The sequence below is a fragment of the Prionailurus bengalensis genome, chromosome B1, assembly GCF_016509475.1.
Source record: "Prionailurus bengalensis isolate Pbe53 chromosome B1, Fcat_Pben_1.1_paternal_pri, whole genome shotgun sequence".
In the NCBI taxonomy this organism is placed as follows: domain Eukaryota; kingdom Metazoa; phylum Chordata; class Mammalia; order Carnivora; family Felidae; genus Prionailurus; species Prionailurus bengalensis.
The window spans coordinates 50,457,021-50,475,435 of record NC_057344.1 but is presented as its reverse complement, the minus strand read 5'-3'; the positions used below and the strand labels follow the sequence as shown (position 1 = coordinate 50,475,435).

At 36.5% G+C, this 18,415-nt stretch overlaps 1 protein-coding gene across 9 annotated transcripts in view; it reads right to left on the bottom strand.

Moving 5' to 3' along the window:
• Positions 1–18,415, bottom strand: part of HMBOX1 (homeobox containing 1) — a 197,369-nt gene that overhangs the window by 107,376 nt on the left and 71,578 nt on the right. For all 9 annotated transcript variants that reach the window (XM_043565063.1, XM_043565065.1, XM_043565040.1 and 6 more), the window contains exon 2: positions 14,949–15,028. In XM_043565063.1, coding sequence (XP_043420998.1) covers positions 14,949–14,971 — 23 coding nt within the window. In that variant the 5' untranslated portion in view covers positions 14,972–15,028. The remainder of the gene's footprint in view (positions 1–14,948; positions 15,029–18,415) is intronic.

Sequence of the window (18,415 nt, the reverse complement as noted above, 5' to 3'; positions counted from 1 at the left end):
GTGGCAGAATTTTAAGATTTTATATTGACTGATTATTGGGGAAACTAAGGCTCAGATTGGTTCTGTACCTTGCAAAAAGTCTGATTAAGAGCAGAAAAAAGATTTAAACCTAGATCTTATTGACTCCAAAAGCATGTATGATTCCGTTTTCCAGTATATTGCAGAACTTACTGGAATCCTATGATCTGGGATATAGGCTATACTCTTTTAAGTCTCCAGTTAAAACCACTTAGATAAAATCACTCTACTGATGGACTAGGGGTTCTAGGAATAGTTTTTTTTTTTTTTTTTAATCTTTGCTCCATCTGGAATTTATATTTACTTAGTAAGTGTGAAAGGATTTCAGCTTTATTTTTTCCCAAATGCTTCACTGAATAATATGTTTCTTTTCCTCTAACCTGAAATACCACCTTTCTCATATGCAAAATATCCATACAAATCTGTATCTATCTTTGGATTCTCTATTCTATTCCATTGATTGTTTTGTCTTTCAAATCCTAAAAATAAGCAGACAGAAATCTAGACCTTTTATGTGAAATCACTCCAGTTTTAGAGACAGGCTAATTAAAAATAAAAACAAACATTTTGTGAACCAAAAATAACATGTTGCAAGCCATTTGTGGTCACAGGCTACAATGTCTTACACCTAAACATTATCTTCTGTTTTCTTCCAATACTCACTGTGACAAGCTATCCATGGTAAGTCCTATTTTTATGATTACTGTATTGCCTAAGTTTTTTCCTCCAACATTTTGTAATGAAAAATAATAAACATACAGAAAAATTAAAATAAATTTACAGTGAACACCCACATACTAACCATCTGAATTTTCCCATTAGCATTTTACTTACTTTATAACTATCCATTATATCCATTAACTATCCATTCCCTATGCATTCATACCTACATTCATCTTCTTTTTTTATGCATTTCAAATTCAGTTACAGACATCTGTACACTTCCTCCTAGACACTTCCACATGCATTTCATTAACTTGAGTTCAGTTATTTGTTCACGTTTTTCTTTTGAGGTAAAATTTACATAAAAGAAAATGCATAAATCTTATGTTTACCATTCTAAGAGTTTTGAGAAGTACATACTGTAAAAATGAAATACATAAAAAATAAAATAAAAATAATTTAAAAAGGGACACTTGGGTGGCTCAGTCAGTTAAGCATCTGACTCTTAGTTTTGGCTCAGATCATAATCTCACAGTCATGAGATCGAGCCCTGCATCAGGCTCCACACTGGGAATGAAACCTACTTGGAATTCTCTCTCTTCCTCTCCCTCTGCCCCTCCCTGACTTGTGAAAACATCTGCGTGCTCTCTCCTTCTCTCTCTCTCTCTCACGCACACACACACACACAAAATCTGTGAAAATGTGTATGAAGATAAAGAATTTTACTACCACTCCAAGAAGTGCCCATTTCCAGTTAATCCTTGGTCCCTTCCCAGTTAATCCGGGACTGCTTCTCTCATAGGGAACCACTGCTCAAATTTTTCCCACCCCAGATTAGTTTTCCCTGTTCTAGAACTTGATATAAATGGAAGTTCTATGTACTCTTTTGTGTAATTTCTATGTACTTTTTTCACTCAGCATAAAGTTTTTGAGGTTGATCTACAACGTTGTATCAGTAGTTTGTTCCTTTTTATTGTTGAGTAGTACTTCATTATGGGAATATACTACATGTTTATCCATTCTATTTTAGACACATGGACTGTTCCCAATCGTTAGCTACCTAAATACTGTGGCTATTACAATTGTACTTTACTACTTGTTAGCTTAATAAATGCCCCCCTGCCATATATATCATAAGCTGGTTGACAGAGAAGAGAAAATTTCACAACCAGAGTAACTCATTTACTTTTTTTCCTGACCAATTTCAAAAGAACAATACACCCTGCTTAACAGAAATGATATATTATTAAAATGCTATGCAGTGTTGCTAATGTTCTATGCTCTATGCTAGTTAACATTACACTGTTATATTCACTGTGAATATCCATCAAGTTGTGACTATTGATAGGTGTATTTTTCAGTAGGTATATTATGCTTAAATAAAGTTTGTTGAATATCTATGTGAACATTTTCTGAGTGGCTTATAAGTACACTTAACACTCCACTTTCTGTTATAACCCTTAACCTTTTGTCTGCTCCATCCAGTGCTTAGTAATATATTAACCCCTAATCCTAGGAACTTCTCTTTAAAATTAGCTGCAAACGACATAAACAAATGGAAAGATATTCCATGCTCATGAATTATAAAAGCCAATATTGTTAAAATGTCCACACTATGCAAAGCAATCTACAGATTTAATGCAACCCCTATCAAATTACCAATAGCATTTTTCACAGAACTAGAGTAAATCATCATAAAATTTGTATGCAACCACAAAAGACCCAAATAGCCAAAACAATCTTAAAAAAGAAGAACAAAACTGGAGGTATCACAATCCAAGATTTCAAGATATACTACAAAGTACCTTGCTACAAGATTTCAAGATATACTACAAAGTACCATTACTACAAAGTAGTAGTAATCAAAACAGTATGGTACTGGCACAAAAACAGACACGTAGATCAACAGAACAGAATGGAAAGCCCCGAAATAAACTCACAATTATATGGTCAACTAATCTTTGGCAAAATACCAAGAATAAGCAATGGGGAAAAAACATTCTTTTTAACAAATGGTGTTGGGAAAACTGGACAGCTACATGCAAAAGAATAAAATTAGACCACTTTCTTATACCATACACAAAAATAAACTCAAGATGAATTAAGGACCTAACTGTGAGACCTGAAACCATAAAAGACCTAGACAGAACAGAGCACAGGCAATAATTTCTCTGACAACATCTTTCTAGATAGACCCCTGGGACAAGGGAAACAAAAACAAAAACTATTGAGACTACATCAAAATAAAAGGCTTCTTTCTGCACAGCAAAGGAAACAGCACAACTAAAAGACAACCTAATAAATGGCAGAAGATACTTACAAATGACATATCTGATAAAGGGTTAGTATCCAAAATACATAAAGAATTGACCCATCTATTTGCTGTCTACAAGAGACCCATTTTCAACCTGAAGACACCTTCTAATTGAAAGTGAGGGGATGGAGAACCATCTATCATGCTACTGGTAGTCAAAAGGAAGCTGGATTAGCCATACTTATATCAGACAAACTAGATTTTAAACTAAAGGCTGTATCAAAATATGAAGAAGGGCATTATATCATAATTATGAGGTCTCTCCATCAAGAAGAGCTAACAATTATAAATGTTTATGCATCCAATTCGGGAGTACCCAAATATATAAAACAATTAATCACAAACATAAGAAATCTTATTGGTAAGAATGTGGCAATTGCAGGAGACTTAAATACTCCACTTACAATGATGGACAGATCATCTAACAGAAAATTAATTAAGAAACCATGGCTCTGAATGATATACTGGACCAGATGGACTTCACAGATATATTCAGAACTTTTCATCCTAAAGCAGCAGAACACACATTCTTCTTGAGTGCACATGGAACATTCTCCAAGATAGATCACATGCTGGGTCACAAAAGAGCACTCAATAAATATTGAAAAATTCAGATCATACTATGCATATTTTCAGATCACAGTGCTATGAAACTTGAAATCAACCACAGGAAAAAGTCTGGGAAAACCTCCAAATGCATGGAGGTTAAAGAACACCTTACTAAAGAATGAATGGGTCAACCAGGCACTTAGAGAAGAAATTTAAAAATATATGGAAACAAATGAAAATGAAAACACAACAGTCCAAACCTTTTGGGATGCAGCAAAGCAAAGGCAGTCATAAGAGGAAAATACATTGCAATCCAGGCCTATCTCAAGAAACAAGAAAAATCCCAAATACAAAATCTAACAGAAAACCTAGAGGAACGCAAAGCAGAACAACAAAGAAACTCCAAGGCCAGCAGCCAAGCAGAAATAAACAATATAGAATCCAAGAAAAACAGATCAATGTAACTAAGAGCTGGCTTTTTGAAAAAATAAACAAAATTGATAAACTGCTAGCCAGACTTCTCAGAAAAAGAGGGAGGATCCAAATACATAAAATCATGAATGAAAATGGATTTATCAAAACCAATCCCTCAGAAATACAGTTATCAGAGAACACTATGAAAAATTATATGCCAACAAACTGGACAACCTGGAAGAAATGGACAAATTCCTAGACACCCACACACTACCAAAACTCAAATGGGAAGAATAGAAAATTTGAACAGGCCCATAACTAGTGAAGAAATTGAATCAGTTATCAAAAATCTCCCAACAAATAAGAGTTCTGGGCCAGATGGCTTCCCGGGGTGGGGGGGTTCTACTAGATATTTAAAGCAGAGTTAATACCTATCCATCTCAAGCTGTTCCAAAAAATAGAAACGAAGGAAAACTTCTGGACTCATTCTATGAAGCCAGCATTACCTTGATACCCAAACCAGACAGAGACTCACCAAAAAGGAGACTTACAGGCCAATATCCCTGATGAACATGGATGCAAAAATTCTCAACAAGATACTAGCAAAATGAATTCAACAGCATATAAAAAGAATTATTCACCATGATCAAGTGGGATTCATTCCTGGGCTGCAGGGCTGGTCCAATATTCACAAATCAATGTGATATATCACATTAATAAAAGAGAGGATAAGAACCATATGATCCTGCCAATAGATGCAGAAAAAGCATCTGACAAAATACAGCATCCTTTCTTAATAAACACCCACAATAAAGTTGGGATAGAAGGAACATACCTAAACATCATAAAAGCCATATATGAAAAGCCCACAGCTAATATCATCCTCAATGGGGAAAAATTGAGAACTCTCCCTGAGGTCAAGAACATGACAGGGATGTCCACTCTCATCGCTATTGTTTAACATAGTGCTGGAAGTCCTAGTATCAGCAATCAGACAACAAACTGAAATAAGAGGCATCAAAATTGGCAAAGAAGAAGTCGAACTTTTACTTTTCACAGACAACATGATACTCTACCTGGAAAACCTGAATGACTCCACCAAAAAGCTGTTAGGACTGATATGTGAATTCAGCAAAGTTGCAGGTACAAAATCAATGTACAGAAATTGATCGCATTTCTTTACACCAATAATGAAGCAACAGAAAGAGAAATCAAGAAACTGATCCCATTTACAACTACACCAAGAACCATAAAATACCTACGAATAAACCTAACCGAAGATGTAAAAGATCTGTTTGCTGAAAACTACAGAAAGCTTATGAAAAACTGAAGAAGACACAAAGAAATAGAAAAACATTCCCTGCTCATGAATTAGAAGAATAAATATCGTCACAATGTCTACAGTACCCAAAGTAGTCTACACATTCAATGCAATCCCAGTCAAAATTGCACCGGCATTCTCCTCAAAGCTAGAAAAAACAATCCTAAAATTTATATGGAACCAGAAAAGACCCTGAATAGCCAAAGTAATATTGAAAAAGAAAACCAAAGTGGGAGGCATCACAATCCCAGACTTCAACCTCTACTACAAAGTTGTAATCATCAAGACAGTATGGTATTGGCACAAAAACAGACACTCAGATCAGTGGAATAGAATAGAGAACCCAGAATCGGACCCACAAATGTATGGCCAACTAATCTTTGACAAAGCAGGAAAGAATATCCAATGGAATAAAGACAGTCTCTTCAGCAAATGGTGCTGGGAAAACTGGATAGCAACATGCAGAAAAATGAACCTGGACCACTTTCTTACACCATACACAAAAATAAACTCAAAATGGAGGAAAGACCTACATGTGAGACAGGAAACCATCAAAACCCTAGGGGAGAAAGCAGGCAACAACCTCTTTGACCTCAGCCACAGCAATTTCTTGCTCGACACATCTCCAAAGACAAGGCAATTAAAAGCAAAAATGATCTATTGGGCTCTCATCAAGATAAAAAGCTTCTGCACAGCAAAGGAAACAATCAGCAAAACTAAAAGGGAACCAATGGAATGGAAAAAGATATTTGCAAATGACATATCAGATAAAGCGTTAGTATCCAAAACCTATAAAGAACTTAACCAAACTCCACACCCAAAAAAACAAATAATGCACTTAAGACATGAGAAGAAATGAACAGACACTTGCCAAAGACAACATCCAGATGGGCAACAGACACATGAAAAGATGTTCAACATCACTCATCATCAGGGAAATACAAATCAAAACCACACTGAGATACCACCTCATGCCAGTCAGAATGGCTAAAATGAACAACTCAGGAAACAACAGATGCTGGTGAGGATGTGGAGAAACGGGAACCCTCTTGCACTGTTGATGGGAATGCAAACTGGTGCAGCTGCTCTGGAAAACAGTATGGAGGTTCCTCAAAAAATTAAAAATAGAGCTACCGTTACAACCAGCAATAGCACTACTAGGAATTTACCCATACGATACAGGAGTGCTGATTCCTAGGGGCACGTGTACCCCAATGTTTATAGCAGCACTTTCAACAATAGTCAAATTATGGAGAGAGCCTAATTGTCCGTCAACTGATGAATGGATAAAGAAGATATGGTTTATATATACAATGGAATACTACTGGCAATAAGAAAGAATGAAATGATGCCATTTGCAGCAACACAGATAGAACTGGAAGGTATTATGGTGAATGAAATAAGTCAGTCAGAGAAGGACAGATATTATATGTTTTCACTCATATGTGGACCTCGAGAAACTTAACAGAAGACCATGGGAGAAGGGAAAGGGAAAAAAATATAGTTACAAACAGAGAGGGAAGGAGACAAGCCATAAGAAACTCTTAAATACAGAGAACAAACTGAGGGTTGATGGAGGGGTGGGAGAAAGGGGAAAATGGGTGATGGGCCTGGAGGAGGGTACTTGTTGGGATGAGCACTGGGTGGGTGTTGTATGCAAACGATTAACCACGGGAATCTACCCCAAAAACCAAGAGCACGCTTTACACACTGTATGTTAGCCAATTTGACAATAAATTATATTAACTATATATATATATAAAGAATTTATACAACACCAAAAAAACAAATAATCCAATTAACAAATGAGAAGACAAGAACATTTTTCTTTTTTTTTACATTATGTAAAAGATTTATTATATGTCATAAAGGTAATATGTGTTATTTTGTATATATTAACATTCAACTGTTTTTAACTATCATTTTTTCTCTGTTGTATTTTCTGTAACAGTGACTTTGTTTTTATATTTTTAAATTTATTTTTTTAATTTACATCCAAGTTAGCTAGCATATAGTGCAACAATGATTTCAGGAATAGATTCCTTAGTGCCCCTTACCCATTTGGATCATCCCCATCCCACAACCCCTCCAGCAACCCTCTGTTTGTTCTCTATAGTTAAGAGTCTCTTATGTTTTGTCCCCCACCCTGTTTTTATATTATTTTTGCTTCCCTTCCCTTATGTTCATCTGTTCTGTATCTTAAAGTCCTCACATGAGAAAGTCCTATGATTATCTGACTAGTTTTGCTTAGCATAATACCCTCTAGCTCCATTCACATAGTTGCAAATGGCAAGATTTCATTCTTTTTGTTTTTTTTTTTTTTTTGTTTTTTTTTTTTTAAATTTTTTTTTTTCAACGTTTATTTATTTTTGGGACAGAGAGAGACAGAGCATGAACGGGGGAGGGGCAGAGAGAGAGGGAGACACAGAATCGGAAACAGGCTCCAGGCTCCGAGCCATCAGCCCAGAGCCTGACGCGGGGCTCGAACTCCCGGACCGCGAGATCGTGACCTGGCTGAAGTCGGACGCTTAACCGACTGCGCCACCCAGGCGCCCCAAGATTTCATTCTTTTTGATTCCCGAGTAATACTCTATTGTATGTATGTATGTATGTATGTATGTATGCATGTATGTATGTATGTATGCGTGGTATGTGTGTGTATATACATATACATACCACATCTTTATCCATTCATCCATCGATGGACATTTGGGCTCTTTCTATACTTTGGCTATTGTTGATAGTGCTGCTATAAACACTGGGGTGCACATGTGCCCCTTTGAAACAGCATACCTGTATCTCTTGGATAAATACCTAGTAGTGCAATTGCTGAGTCATGGGGTAGTTCTATTTTTAGTTTTTTGAGGAACCTCCACACTGTTTTCCAGAGTGACTGCACCAGTTTGCATTCCCACCAGCAGTGAAAAAGAGATCCTCTTCTCTGCATCCTCACCAACATCTGTTGTTGCCTGAGTTGTTAATGTTAGCCATTCTGACAGGTGTGTGAGGTGATATCTCATTGTGGTTTTGATTTGTAGTTCCCTGATGATGAGTGATGTTGAGCATTTTTTCATGTGTCAGTTGGCCATCTGAATGTCTTCTTTGCAAAAGTGTCTATTTGTGTCTTTTGCCCATTTTTTCACTGGATTGTTTTTTGGATGTTGAGTTTGATAAGTTCTTCATAGATTTTGGATACTAACCCTTTATCTGATATGTTGTTTGCAAATACCGTCTCCCATTACATCGGTTGCCTTTTAGTTTTGCTGATTGTTTCCTTTGCTGTGCAGAAGCTTTTTATCTTGATGAGGTCCCGATAGTTCATTTTTGCTTTTGTTTCCCTTGCCTCCGGAGGTGGAGACTTTTTGAGTAAGAAGTTGTTGTAGCCAAGGTCGAAGAGGTTTTTGCCTGCTTTCTCCTCTAGGGTTTTGATGGCTTTCTGTCTTACAGTTAGGCCTTTCATCCGTTTTGAGTTTATTTTTATGTATGGTGTAAGAAAGTGGTCCAGGTTCATTTTTCTGCATGTTGGTGTCTGGTTTTCCCAGCACCACTTGCTGAAAAGACTGTCTTTATTCCATTGGATATTCTTTCCTGCTTTGTCAAAGATTAGCTGGCCAAACGTTTGTGGGTCCATTTCTGGGTTCTCTATTCTGTTCCATATCTGAGTGTCTGTTTTTGTGCCAGTACCACACTTTCTTGATGATTACAGCTTTGTAATACAGCTTAAAGTCTGGGATGGTGATGCCTCCTGCTTTGGTTTTCTTTTTCAAGATTGCTTTGGCTATTCAGGGTCTTTTCTGGTTCCATACAAATTTTAGGATTGTTTGTTCTGGCTCTGTGAAGAATGCTGGTGTTATTTTGATAGGTATTGCATTGAATATGTAGATTGCTTTGGGTAGTATTAACATTTTAACAATATTTGTTCTAACTATCTAGGAGCATGGAATATTTTTCCTTTTTTTTTTTTGAACAGACATTTTTCTTTTTTTTTTTTTTTAAATTTTTTTTTTCAACGTTTATTTATTTTTGGGACAGAGAGAGACAGAGCATGAACGGGGGAGGGTCAGAGAGAGAGGGAGACACAGAATCGGAAACAGGCTCCAGGCTCTGAGCCATCAGCCCAGAGCCCGACGCGGGGCTCGAACTCACGGACTGCGAGATCGTGACCTGGCTGAAGTCGGACGCTTAACCGACTGCGCCACCCAGGCGCCCCTGAACAGACATTTTTCTAAAGACATACTTGGGGCACCTGGGTGGCTCAGTCGGTTAAGTGGCCGACTTCGGCTCAGGTCATGATCTTGCGGTCCATGAGTTCAAGCCCCGCGTCAGGCTCTGTGCTGACGGCTCAGAGCCTGGAGCCTGTTTCGGATTCTGTGTCTCCCTCTCTCTGACCCTCCCCCATTCATGCTCTGTCTCTCTCTGTCTCAAAAATAAACGTTTAAAAAAAAAAAAAGACATACAGATGGTCAACAGACACACGAAAAGATGGTCAACATCACTATCAGGGAAATGCCAATCAAAACTACAAGATCCCTAGGGGCACCTGTCAGTCAGTTAAGCGTCTGTGTTAGGCTCAGGTCATGATCTCCCGGTTCATGTGTTCGAGCCCTGCGTTGGGCTCTGTGCTGACAGCTTGGAGCCTGGAGCCTGCTTCAGATTCTGTGTCTCTCTGTCCGCCCCCCCCCCCCCCCCCCCCCCCGCCGACGCTCTGTCTCTCAAAAAACTTAAAAAAAAAAAACAAACAAAATAAAAACAACTACAAGATCTCACCTCACACCTGTCAGAATGACTAAAATCAAAACCACAAGAAAGAAGAAGTGTTGGTGAGGATGTGGAGAAAAAGGAACCCTCGTGCACTACTGGTGGGAATGCAAACTGGCGCAGCCACTGTGGAAAACAGTATGGAGGTTCCTCAAAAATTTAAAAATAGAACTACCCTATGATGCAGTAATTTTACTACTGGGTATTTACACAAAGAAAACAAAAAACTATTTCAAAAAGATAGATGAGCCCCTACGTTTACTGCAGCATTATTTACAATAGTCAACTTACGGAAGCGGCCCAAGTATCCACTGACAGATGAATGGATAAAAAAGATGTGCTATAGATATACAATGGAGTATTATTCAGTCATAAACATAATGAAATCTTGCCATTTGCAACAATATGGATAGAACTAGAAAGTACAATGCTAAGTGAAATAAGTCAGTCAGAGAAAGACAAATACATATGATTTCACTCATATGTGGAATTTAAGGAAGAAAACAAGTGAGCAGAGAAAAAAGGGACAAAGCAAAAAACAAACTCTTAACTATAGAGAACTGATGGTTACCAAGGGGAAGGCTGGTGAGGGATGGGTGAAATAGGCGAAGAGGATTAAGAGTAATCCTGTCATCAATTATCATGATGAGCACTGAGTATATAATTGTATCACTATATTGTACATCTGCAACTAATATAACACTGCATGTTAACTATACTGGAAATAAAATTAAAAATTAAATTAAAAAATAAAAGATTGACTGCCCAATCCCTTTAGTAATCCAAAAAACTGACCCCTTAATTTACTGATTTGATAGGCTGAGGTTTCCATACACCATTCTTTTCTCTTGTAAATAAAGTAGGCCTGTCCTTTGCCAACAACAGTCTTAATGCTTTCAAAATACTTCATAAACTGACCTTACTTAAAATTTTTTTAATGTTTTATTTATCTTTCAGAGAGAGAGAGAGAGAGAGAGAGAGAGAGGGAGAGAGAGAGAGAGAGAGAGAGAGACACATTATGAGTGAGGGAGGGGCAGAGAGAGAGAGGTAGACACAGAATCCAAAGAAGGCTCTAGGCTCTGGCTGTCAGCACAGAGCCTGACAGGGCACAAACTCGTGAACTGCGAGATCATGACCTGAGCTGAAGTTGGACACTTAACTGACTGAAGCACCCAGGCACCCCAAAACTGACCTTAATTTTTTTTATTTTTTAATTCAGAGACAGAGACAGAGACAGAGACAGAGACAGAGTGCAAGCAGGGGAAGGGCAGAGAGAGAGGAGACACCCAATCCGAAGCAGGTTCCAGGCTCCAAGCTGTCAGCATGGAGCCTGAGGTGGGACTCAAACTCACAAACTGTGAGATCATGACCTGAGCCGAAGTCAGACACCCAACCAACTAAGCCACCCAGGTGCCCCCAAAACTGACCTTACTTAAATGAGACTTCAAAAACTGTTTTATTATATGGACAAAAAAAAAAAAAATCAATCAATACAATAGTATCTGTATACAATTCTTCAAACCTTTCTCTGTATGGAGCAGCAGTCTGTATGTTAGCATAAAGCTAAAATAAATTTTATGTGAATTTAACCAATTACTGAAAAGAATCCATCCTAAAGCTTGTATTGGAAATATCAAAACTAACAATTCACACAGAATCTAAAACAATTTAGTATTTTAGGTAATTTCAGATTAACTGACTATGGGAAACACTTTTATCCCAAAAGCCATAAAAGGAGATAACAGCCAGAAAAGGAGATAATGTGTATTATTTTGTCTGCCTAGAATGCCTCACTGTTTCCAATCACAGGGGTAGGTACACAAGGAAGTCAAGTCTTGCTTTCATCAAAATATTTAGGTTAGACCAGCAGGAAGATGGACAGTCGCTCTAACTGTGCTCAGTTGCAGGAAGACATTAGTTTGGTACATTCTTCACCTTGTGGAAGAAGCCACTTTGTAGCAGAATAAAGCAGACATAGCAGGAAATGCAGAGCAAAAGGGAAAGCTCTGCAGTGTTCATATTCTTTGTTCTAGCAATTCCTGAGACCCTGCTATATCTCTGCTCTTACTGTATGTGATGTAAGAGCTTAAATTTCCTCCCAAAGTTTGTTTAAATTAGATGTTTGTGCCTTGCACCAAGAGAGGTCCCTAGTACAAAGATATACCTAACGTAAAAAGATCTACAATTGCTAGAATGGAAGGTATGATCACTATAGAGTAGAATAACAATGGCATGATGAGCAGGATCAAATCCTACACATAACACTGAAGGAAGGTACTATGTTTCACTGAGAAAATGCCAAGATTAGAAGTTTTCTTAGATATCAAGAATAGTATTTCAATGTGCATTAACATTAACAAAGGTACATTCTGTCATTTCTACACTTTGTTTCTTATAATTTACCTAAAGCACGTAATCCTGAAATTATGGCAGTAAATGACCTACAAAGTTCATCTATGTCCACAATACCAGCAATTCTTTTATAAGCAGAAAAAAAGATAATGTGTAAAAACTGAATTAATTTTCTTCTGTAGCACAAATACTATTCACAGGATAAGGAGTATCTTTCACTTTAAATTACTAATCTGAATGCAGACTCAGGCCAACAATAATTGAAAATGATGTGAGAAGAATTTTGACACTGCAGTAACACAATGTTTAAAGCAGAAAAGAACAATTAAATTCAGGAATTATGGCTCAGTTCATAAACGGATACTCTAAAAGACGATACTGTATCAGACCATAATAGTAAACCTATTTTATAATAAATTTTATCCCTACTTGGATATGCACCTAAACCCTTCTTAGATAACCATGAGGTCCAGAACACTTTCTTAAACTAAATTCTACAGGGGCGCCTGAGTGGCTCAGTCGGTTAAACGTCCGACTTTGGCTCAGGTCATGATCTCACGGTCCGTGAGTTTGAGCTCTGCGTCAGGCTCTGTGCTGACAGCTCAGAGCCTGGAGCCTGTTTCGGATTCTGTGTCTCCCTCTCTCTGACCCTCCCCCGTTCATGCTCTGTCTCTCTCTGTCTCAAAAATAAATAAACGTTAAAAAAAAAATATTTAAAAAAAAAAACCTAAATTCTACAAACATATAAAGCAAAGAAGGTTAAACCATCCACAAATGATTAATCTTGAAATCACCTGTGCAAAAATGACATTACTACCTTGCTTGTAAAGCATTAACAGTTAATAAGATTTTATTAAATAACAGCATTTTCTTCAGTTTGATTCTGCTATCTTTTCATCTAGAATGATTAAGCAAAATATGATCTAGTCATAAGATACTTTTGTTTTGCATACATGGTATTTACCACATGATGATCTAACACATTCTAATCATAATATTCAACTAAAGATGTACTCAGGCCCTTCTTAGTATTTATGGCACATTAACCTCTTTCATAATTATTATTGCCATCAAAGGAGTGGAAGTCTTAAAGTTTAAAAATGACAGGAAGTGAGAATAAGTAAGAAATGAAGATTTACTGGGGATTGAGTATGTTAAGATGATTCTATAATTCAAACCAATAGGAGAACTGACTAAAGCAAAACAATAAAAAAAGTATAAAAAAGCAGTATAAAAAAGACAGCAGTATAAAAAAGTTCTTTCATATATAAAAAGACTTTGAGAGAAACAAAATTATATTTCACTGTGCCAATCACACTTTACAATAATTACTTTTAAATTATCATTAAGATGACATTTTTTATTGTAGCCACCTCATACATGTTTGGGGAAACAAATTCAAGTAAAAACATGCAAGTTTATAGAAGGAAATATAAATTAGGTATGGAATCAGAGATCTGGACACCATTTAGAGAAAAATCATTCATTCAACTAACATTTACTGAATATGCCCTATGTGTCAGACCTTATACAAGGAAGAAAGGATGCAACAAGGAACTAATCAAGCAAAAACTCCTCACCTCATGATGCTTACATTCTAATGGCTATTAAAAATAGCTATCAGCAATTATATCATTAAGAAAAAAGGAAATTAAGTCCCAAAGCAATGCAGTGCCTTGCCATTTCCCAAAGATAGCTATTTACCAAAAATTCAGGCTACAGTTTACATCACTTGGGCCTATTCCAGAGACTTTTCGATATGTGATAGAGTCAATGAGACAGGAAAAAACTTTAATGAAAAACCTAAATAATAAAGAAAATCTATGTTAATGTCTACTTACTGGATTAGAGAACTGTGAAACAAAACGGAAGGAATTTAATCGAAACATAGACTACACCAAATTTTAGAAAATACTTATGCTAAAGGCACTCTGCATTAGACTTCAAAGATGCACTTAATGAGCTAATAGATACTTTATCTTCTCTAATATCTGAAATTCCCGGAATACTTTTATTCAGAGGCCTATTTAATATGAACTAGTGGTTACAGTTCATATCCTAGCACAAAAAAAAAAAAAAACAAAAAACTCTCAACATAATACCACCATCTCAATTTGTATTTTTTGCCTGACTCCAAAGAAAGGCTACCAATGAGATTAGCTAATAGACTTAACTACATTATCTCCAGTAGGTAAAGGAAAATGGCTAAGGTGCTTAGGAGTCTGCATACAAAGGCAGTGTTAAAGTAACATGCTTCCAATATTCTGCTTGTCACAAGGAATCGAATAGTAGCTAGCCATCTATTTTGGAAGTTTCTAGACTATTAAACAGTTTGAAATAATTAGTAGAGTAGTTTCAAGTTGAAAATTAATGTCAGACTTCAAAGTTGAAAACAGAAGAGAAAAGTAATTTGAAAATTCATTCCTTTCCACATAATTATGAAAAAATTCTTTCAACTCTACAAATGACTGCTGTCATTTCTGGATCATAATCATAATGATTTCTTCACTTTATTAAAACAATTAAGAGATAAAATTAAGAAAAGGACTAGATACTTACACCACTGGAAAGGAACTGAGCATACTTTACATGAGGTGAATCAATATCCTTTCTAGAGATGATCAGCGTTATTTATCATTCTGTAGAATAAAGACAGAAAATTCAGAAATACTTGGTAATCAAATGTTGAATAAAAATTTTAATTACATATCGTAAAGATATTAACAGTCAACATCAAGTAGCCACGTTTTAAAAATTATTTTGTAATTTTAAGTGAAACCTTGGTTTGAAGCAAAATTTTAAAAATAAAAAAATATTGATAGCTTTCAAAATTATTACCTTGGAAAAAGTAATGAAAATCATACCCCTGAAATTTAATCTGTTATCAGACATCACCCAGGGAAACATTTAAACTTGTGACGGAACATATATATTATTGTGACATTCAAGCCTTTAAAAAAAAATGTTTATTTTTGAGAGAGAGAGTGTGCACAGCAGGGAGGGGCAGATAGAGAGACACAGAATTTGAAGCAGGCTCCAGGCTCTGAGCTGTCAGTGAAGAGTCTGACATGGGGCTCGAACCCACGAACCCTGACATAATGACCTGAACTGAAGTTGGATGCTTAACTGACTAAGCCACCAGGCACCCCTCAAGACAACTTTTTGATAACAGTATCAGTGCATTTATGTAGAATCCTCTAAAGCAAAAAAACCATGATTGCAGCTAAAGGTTTTAACTGTGGAATAAATTCTGGGGTCTACTTGCATGTATTTTAGTACTTATTTAACTACTAGCCAAATCTTGAGTGACTTAATTTCTCTAAGTCTCAATGTCTGCATCTATAAAACAGGGATGATTGATAACTACCTTGAAGAGCTATAGAAGTTAACACATTTTTTTAAATGGTGGTCATGAAGCACTTCACAAACTCTCAAGTCGCAGGGGCTGTTATTATCAATTTAAAAAGGAGACTAATACGCATGTTGCTTTAGATTACTGAACACAATGTAAATTAATAGAGTGAGTCTAGTACTTCTATCTTCTGATTAGCATTCTACTGCTTTTATTCACCATTCAGACCCTTCGACCCCTTTCAATTTAGACATAGATTTTAACAAAAAATGAAATCTACTATTCATGGTTTAGAAGCTAAAGATCATGTATTACTGACTGGACTTATTAGCAGTTTCAAACCACAATCTAAAGAGGCAACAATTTCCATTAAATCAAAGTCAAGATTATAAATTACACGAAAGTTAAAAATGTTGATGCCAAAACTCTCACACTAAAATACACACTCAGCACTGAATTATATTAAGCAAGACCAAAGTGTCTAACAGTGACTAATGATATATGCGAAATGTAGAGGGTAAAGTTAGAAACCTTTCATATTTGCATATCCTGAATTGTAGCTTTAATGAAGTTCCTGTTGTGGTTAATTTTCTTGCTGACTTAAAAAATACCTGTCCTAAAAAAAAACAGAAGTACAAAGAAAACCTACTGAAAATGCTGCTGATTGTAAAAATATCAAAACTAAGCCACAAAACTGATTAATGGTCAATATACACTTTTCATTCTTGCTCAAATCCAATTAAAATATGTTAAATTCTGAGGCCCCTGGGTTACTCAGTCGGTCAAGTGTCTGACTTCGGCTCAGGTGATGATCTCACGGTTTCTATGTTCAAGCCCCACGTCGGGCTCTGTGCTGATAGCTCAGAGCCTGGGGCCTGCTTCAGATTCTGTGTCTCCCTCTCTCTCTGCCTCTCCCCTGCTCGTTCTCTCTCTCTCTCAAATAAATAGACATTAAAAAAATACACTAAATACCTACTTGCCCTGAGATAGGCATAAAATCATAACAGTAAGATAAGACCCCAGTAATGCAGGAGCATATTAAACTATAGGAGAAGGTCAAATAAAAATTATACACACACACACACCCCTACCTCTATAATAACATGCATAATGTGATAAGACTAAAAATACAAGGTTTCTGAGAGTAACAATTTAGAGATTATTTTAGGCTACAGAGAACTGGGAAGACTTCTTAGAGTGAGATCTCAGCTGTTAGCTGAAGATTAGAATAAAACTTCCACCAAACCAAAGTGTGAAGAGAAGTGTGAGAATCCGTGGAGGAAAGATTTTGGGGAGAAGGAACAGTTAAAGGAGACTATGAGGTATGCTTAGGGATTAAATAGACCTTTATTGACGGCCTTTTACATGTATACGTGAGGAATATATAGACTAGAAAGAGAATCCTTCCACAATCTTCAGAGGGCTGGTAAATGCCTCACAACAATCCTGACTGACCTTTATTATGCAAGTATGAGGACCACGGTACAAGTGAATCAGACAATCTCAGAAGTAAATCACCAAAGATTGTCATTTCACAAGTGAGGAAACTGATATAAAGTTACTGATACAGACTTGTGTAACTGCAAATCACTGTGTTTATGTCATTCATATTATAGATATAAATGGGCTTAAAATATTCAGTAGAACTAAAATATTCTAGGGGCACCTGGGTGGCTCAGTCGGTTAAGCATCTCTCAGGTCATGATTTCACAGTTCATGAGTTCAAGCCCTGCATCAGGCTCCACACCGACAGTACAGAGCCTGCTTGGAATTCTCTCTCTCTCACCCTTTCTCTCTGCCCCTCCTCTGCTTGTGTGTTCTCTAAGTTAAAAAGAAAAAAAACATAAATAAATAAAATAAAATAAAATAAAATAAAATAGAACTAAAACATTCTAAAAAAGCAAGGAAGTACGGTGTTATGAGTTCTCTACTTTCAAGCTCATTGTCACAAAGCCCCCTCTACATAGAAAACAGATTTTTTTATACCTTATTTTAAAAATGAGTTTAAGGGGCGCCTGGGTGGCGCAGTCGGTTAAGCGTCCGACTTCAGCCAGGTCACGATCTCGCGGTCCGTGAGTTCGAGCCCCGCGTCAGGCTCAGGGCTGATGGCTCGGAGCCTGGAGCCTGTTTCTGATCCTGTGTCTCCCTCTCTCTCTGCCCCTCCCCCGTTCATGCTCTGTCTCTCTCTGTCCCAAAAATAAATAAATGTTGAAAAAAAAATTTTTTTTAAATGAGTTTAATAATTAAATAAAGATGTATATTAAGATCATAGCCATTAGAAAGGCCATTATCCAAAAAAAAAAAAAAAAAAAAAAAAAAAACAGAAAATAACAAGTACTGACAAAGATGTGGAGAAAATGAAACCTTCTTGTGTTGCTGGTGAGAATGTAAAAATCATGCAGCCACTATGGAAAACAGCATGGAGGTTTCTTAAAAAAGTAAAAATAGAAATACCTTATGATTTAGTACTTCCACTACTGAGTATTTGCCCAAATAAAATAAAAAACAATAAATCAAAAATATATATGCACCCCTATGTTTATTACAGCATCATTTAGAATAGACAAAATATGGAAGCAACCTAAGTGTCCACTGATAAATGAATGGGTAAAGAAAATGTGGCATATACATACAATGGAATATTACTCAGCCATAAAAAAGAATGGAATCTTGC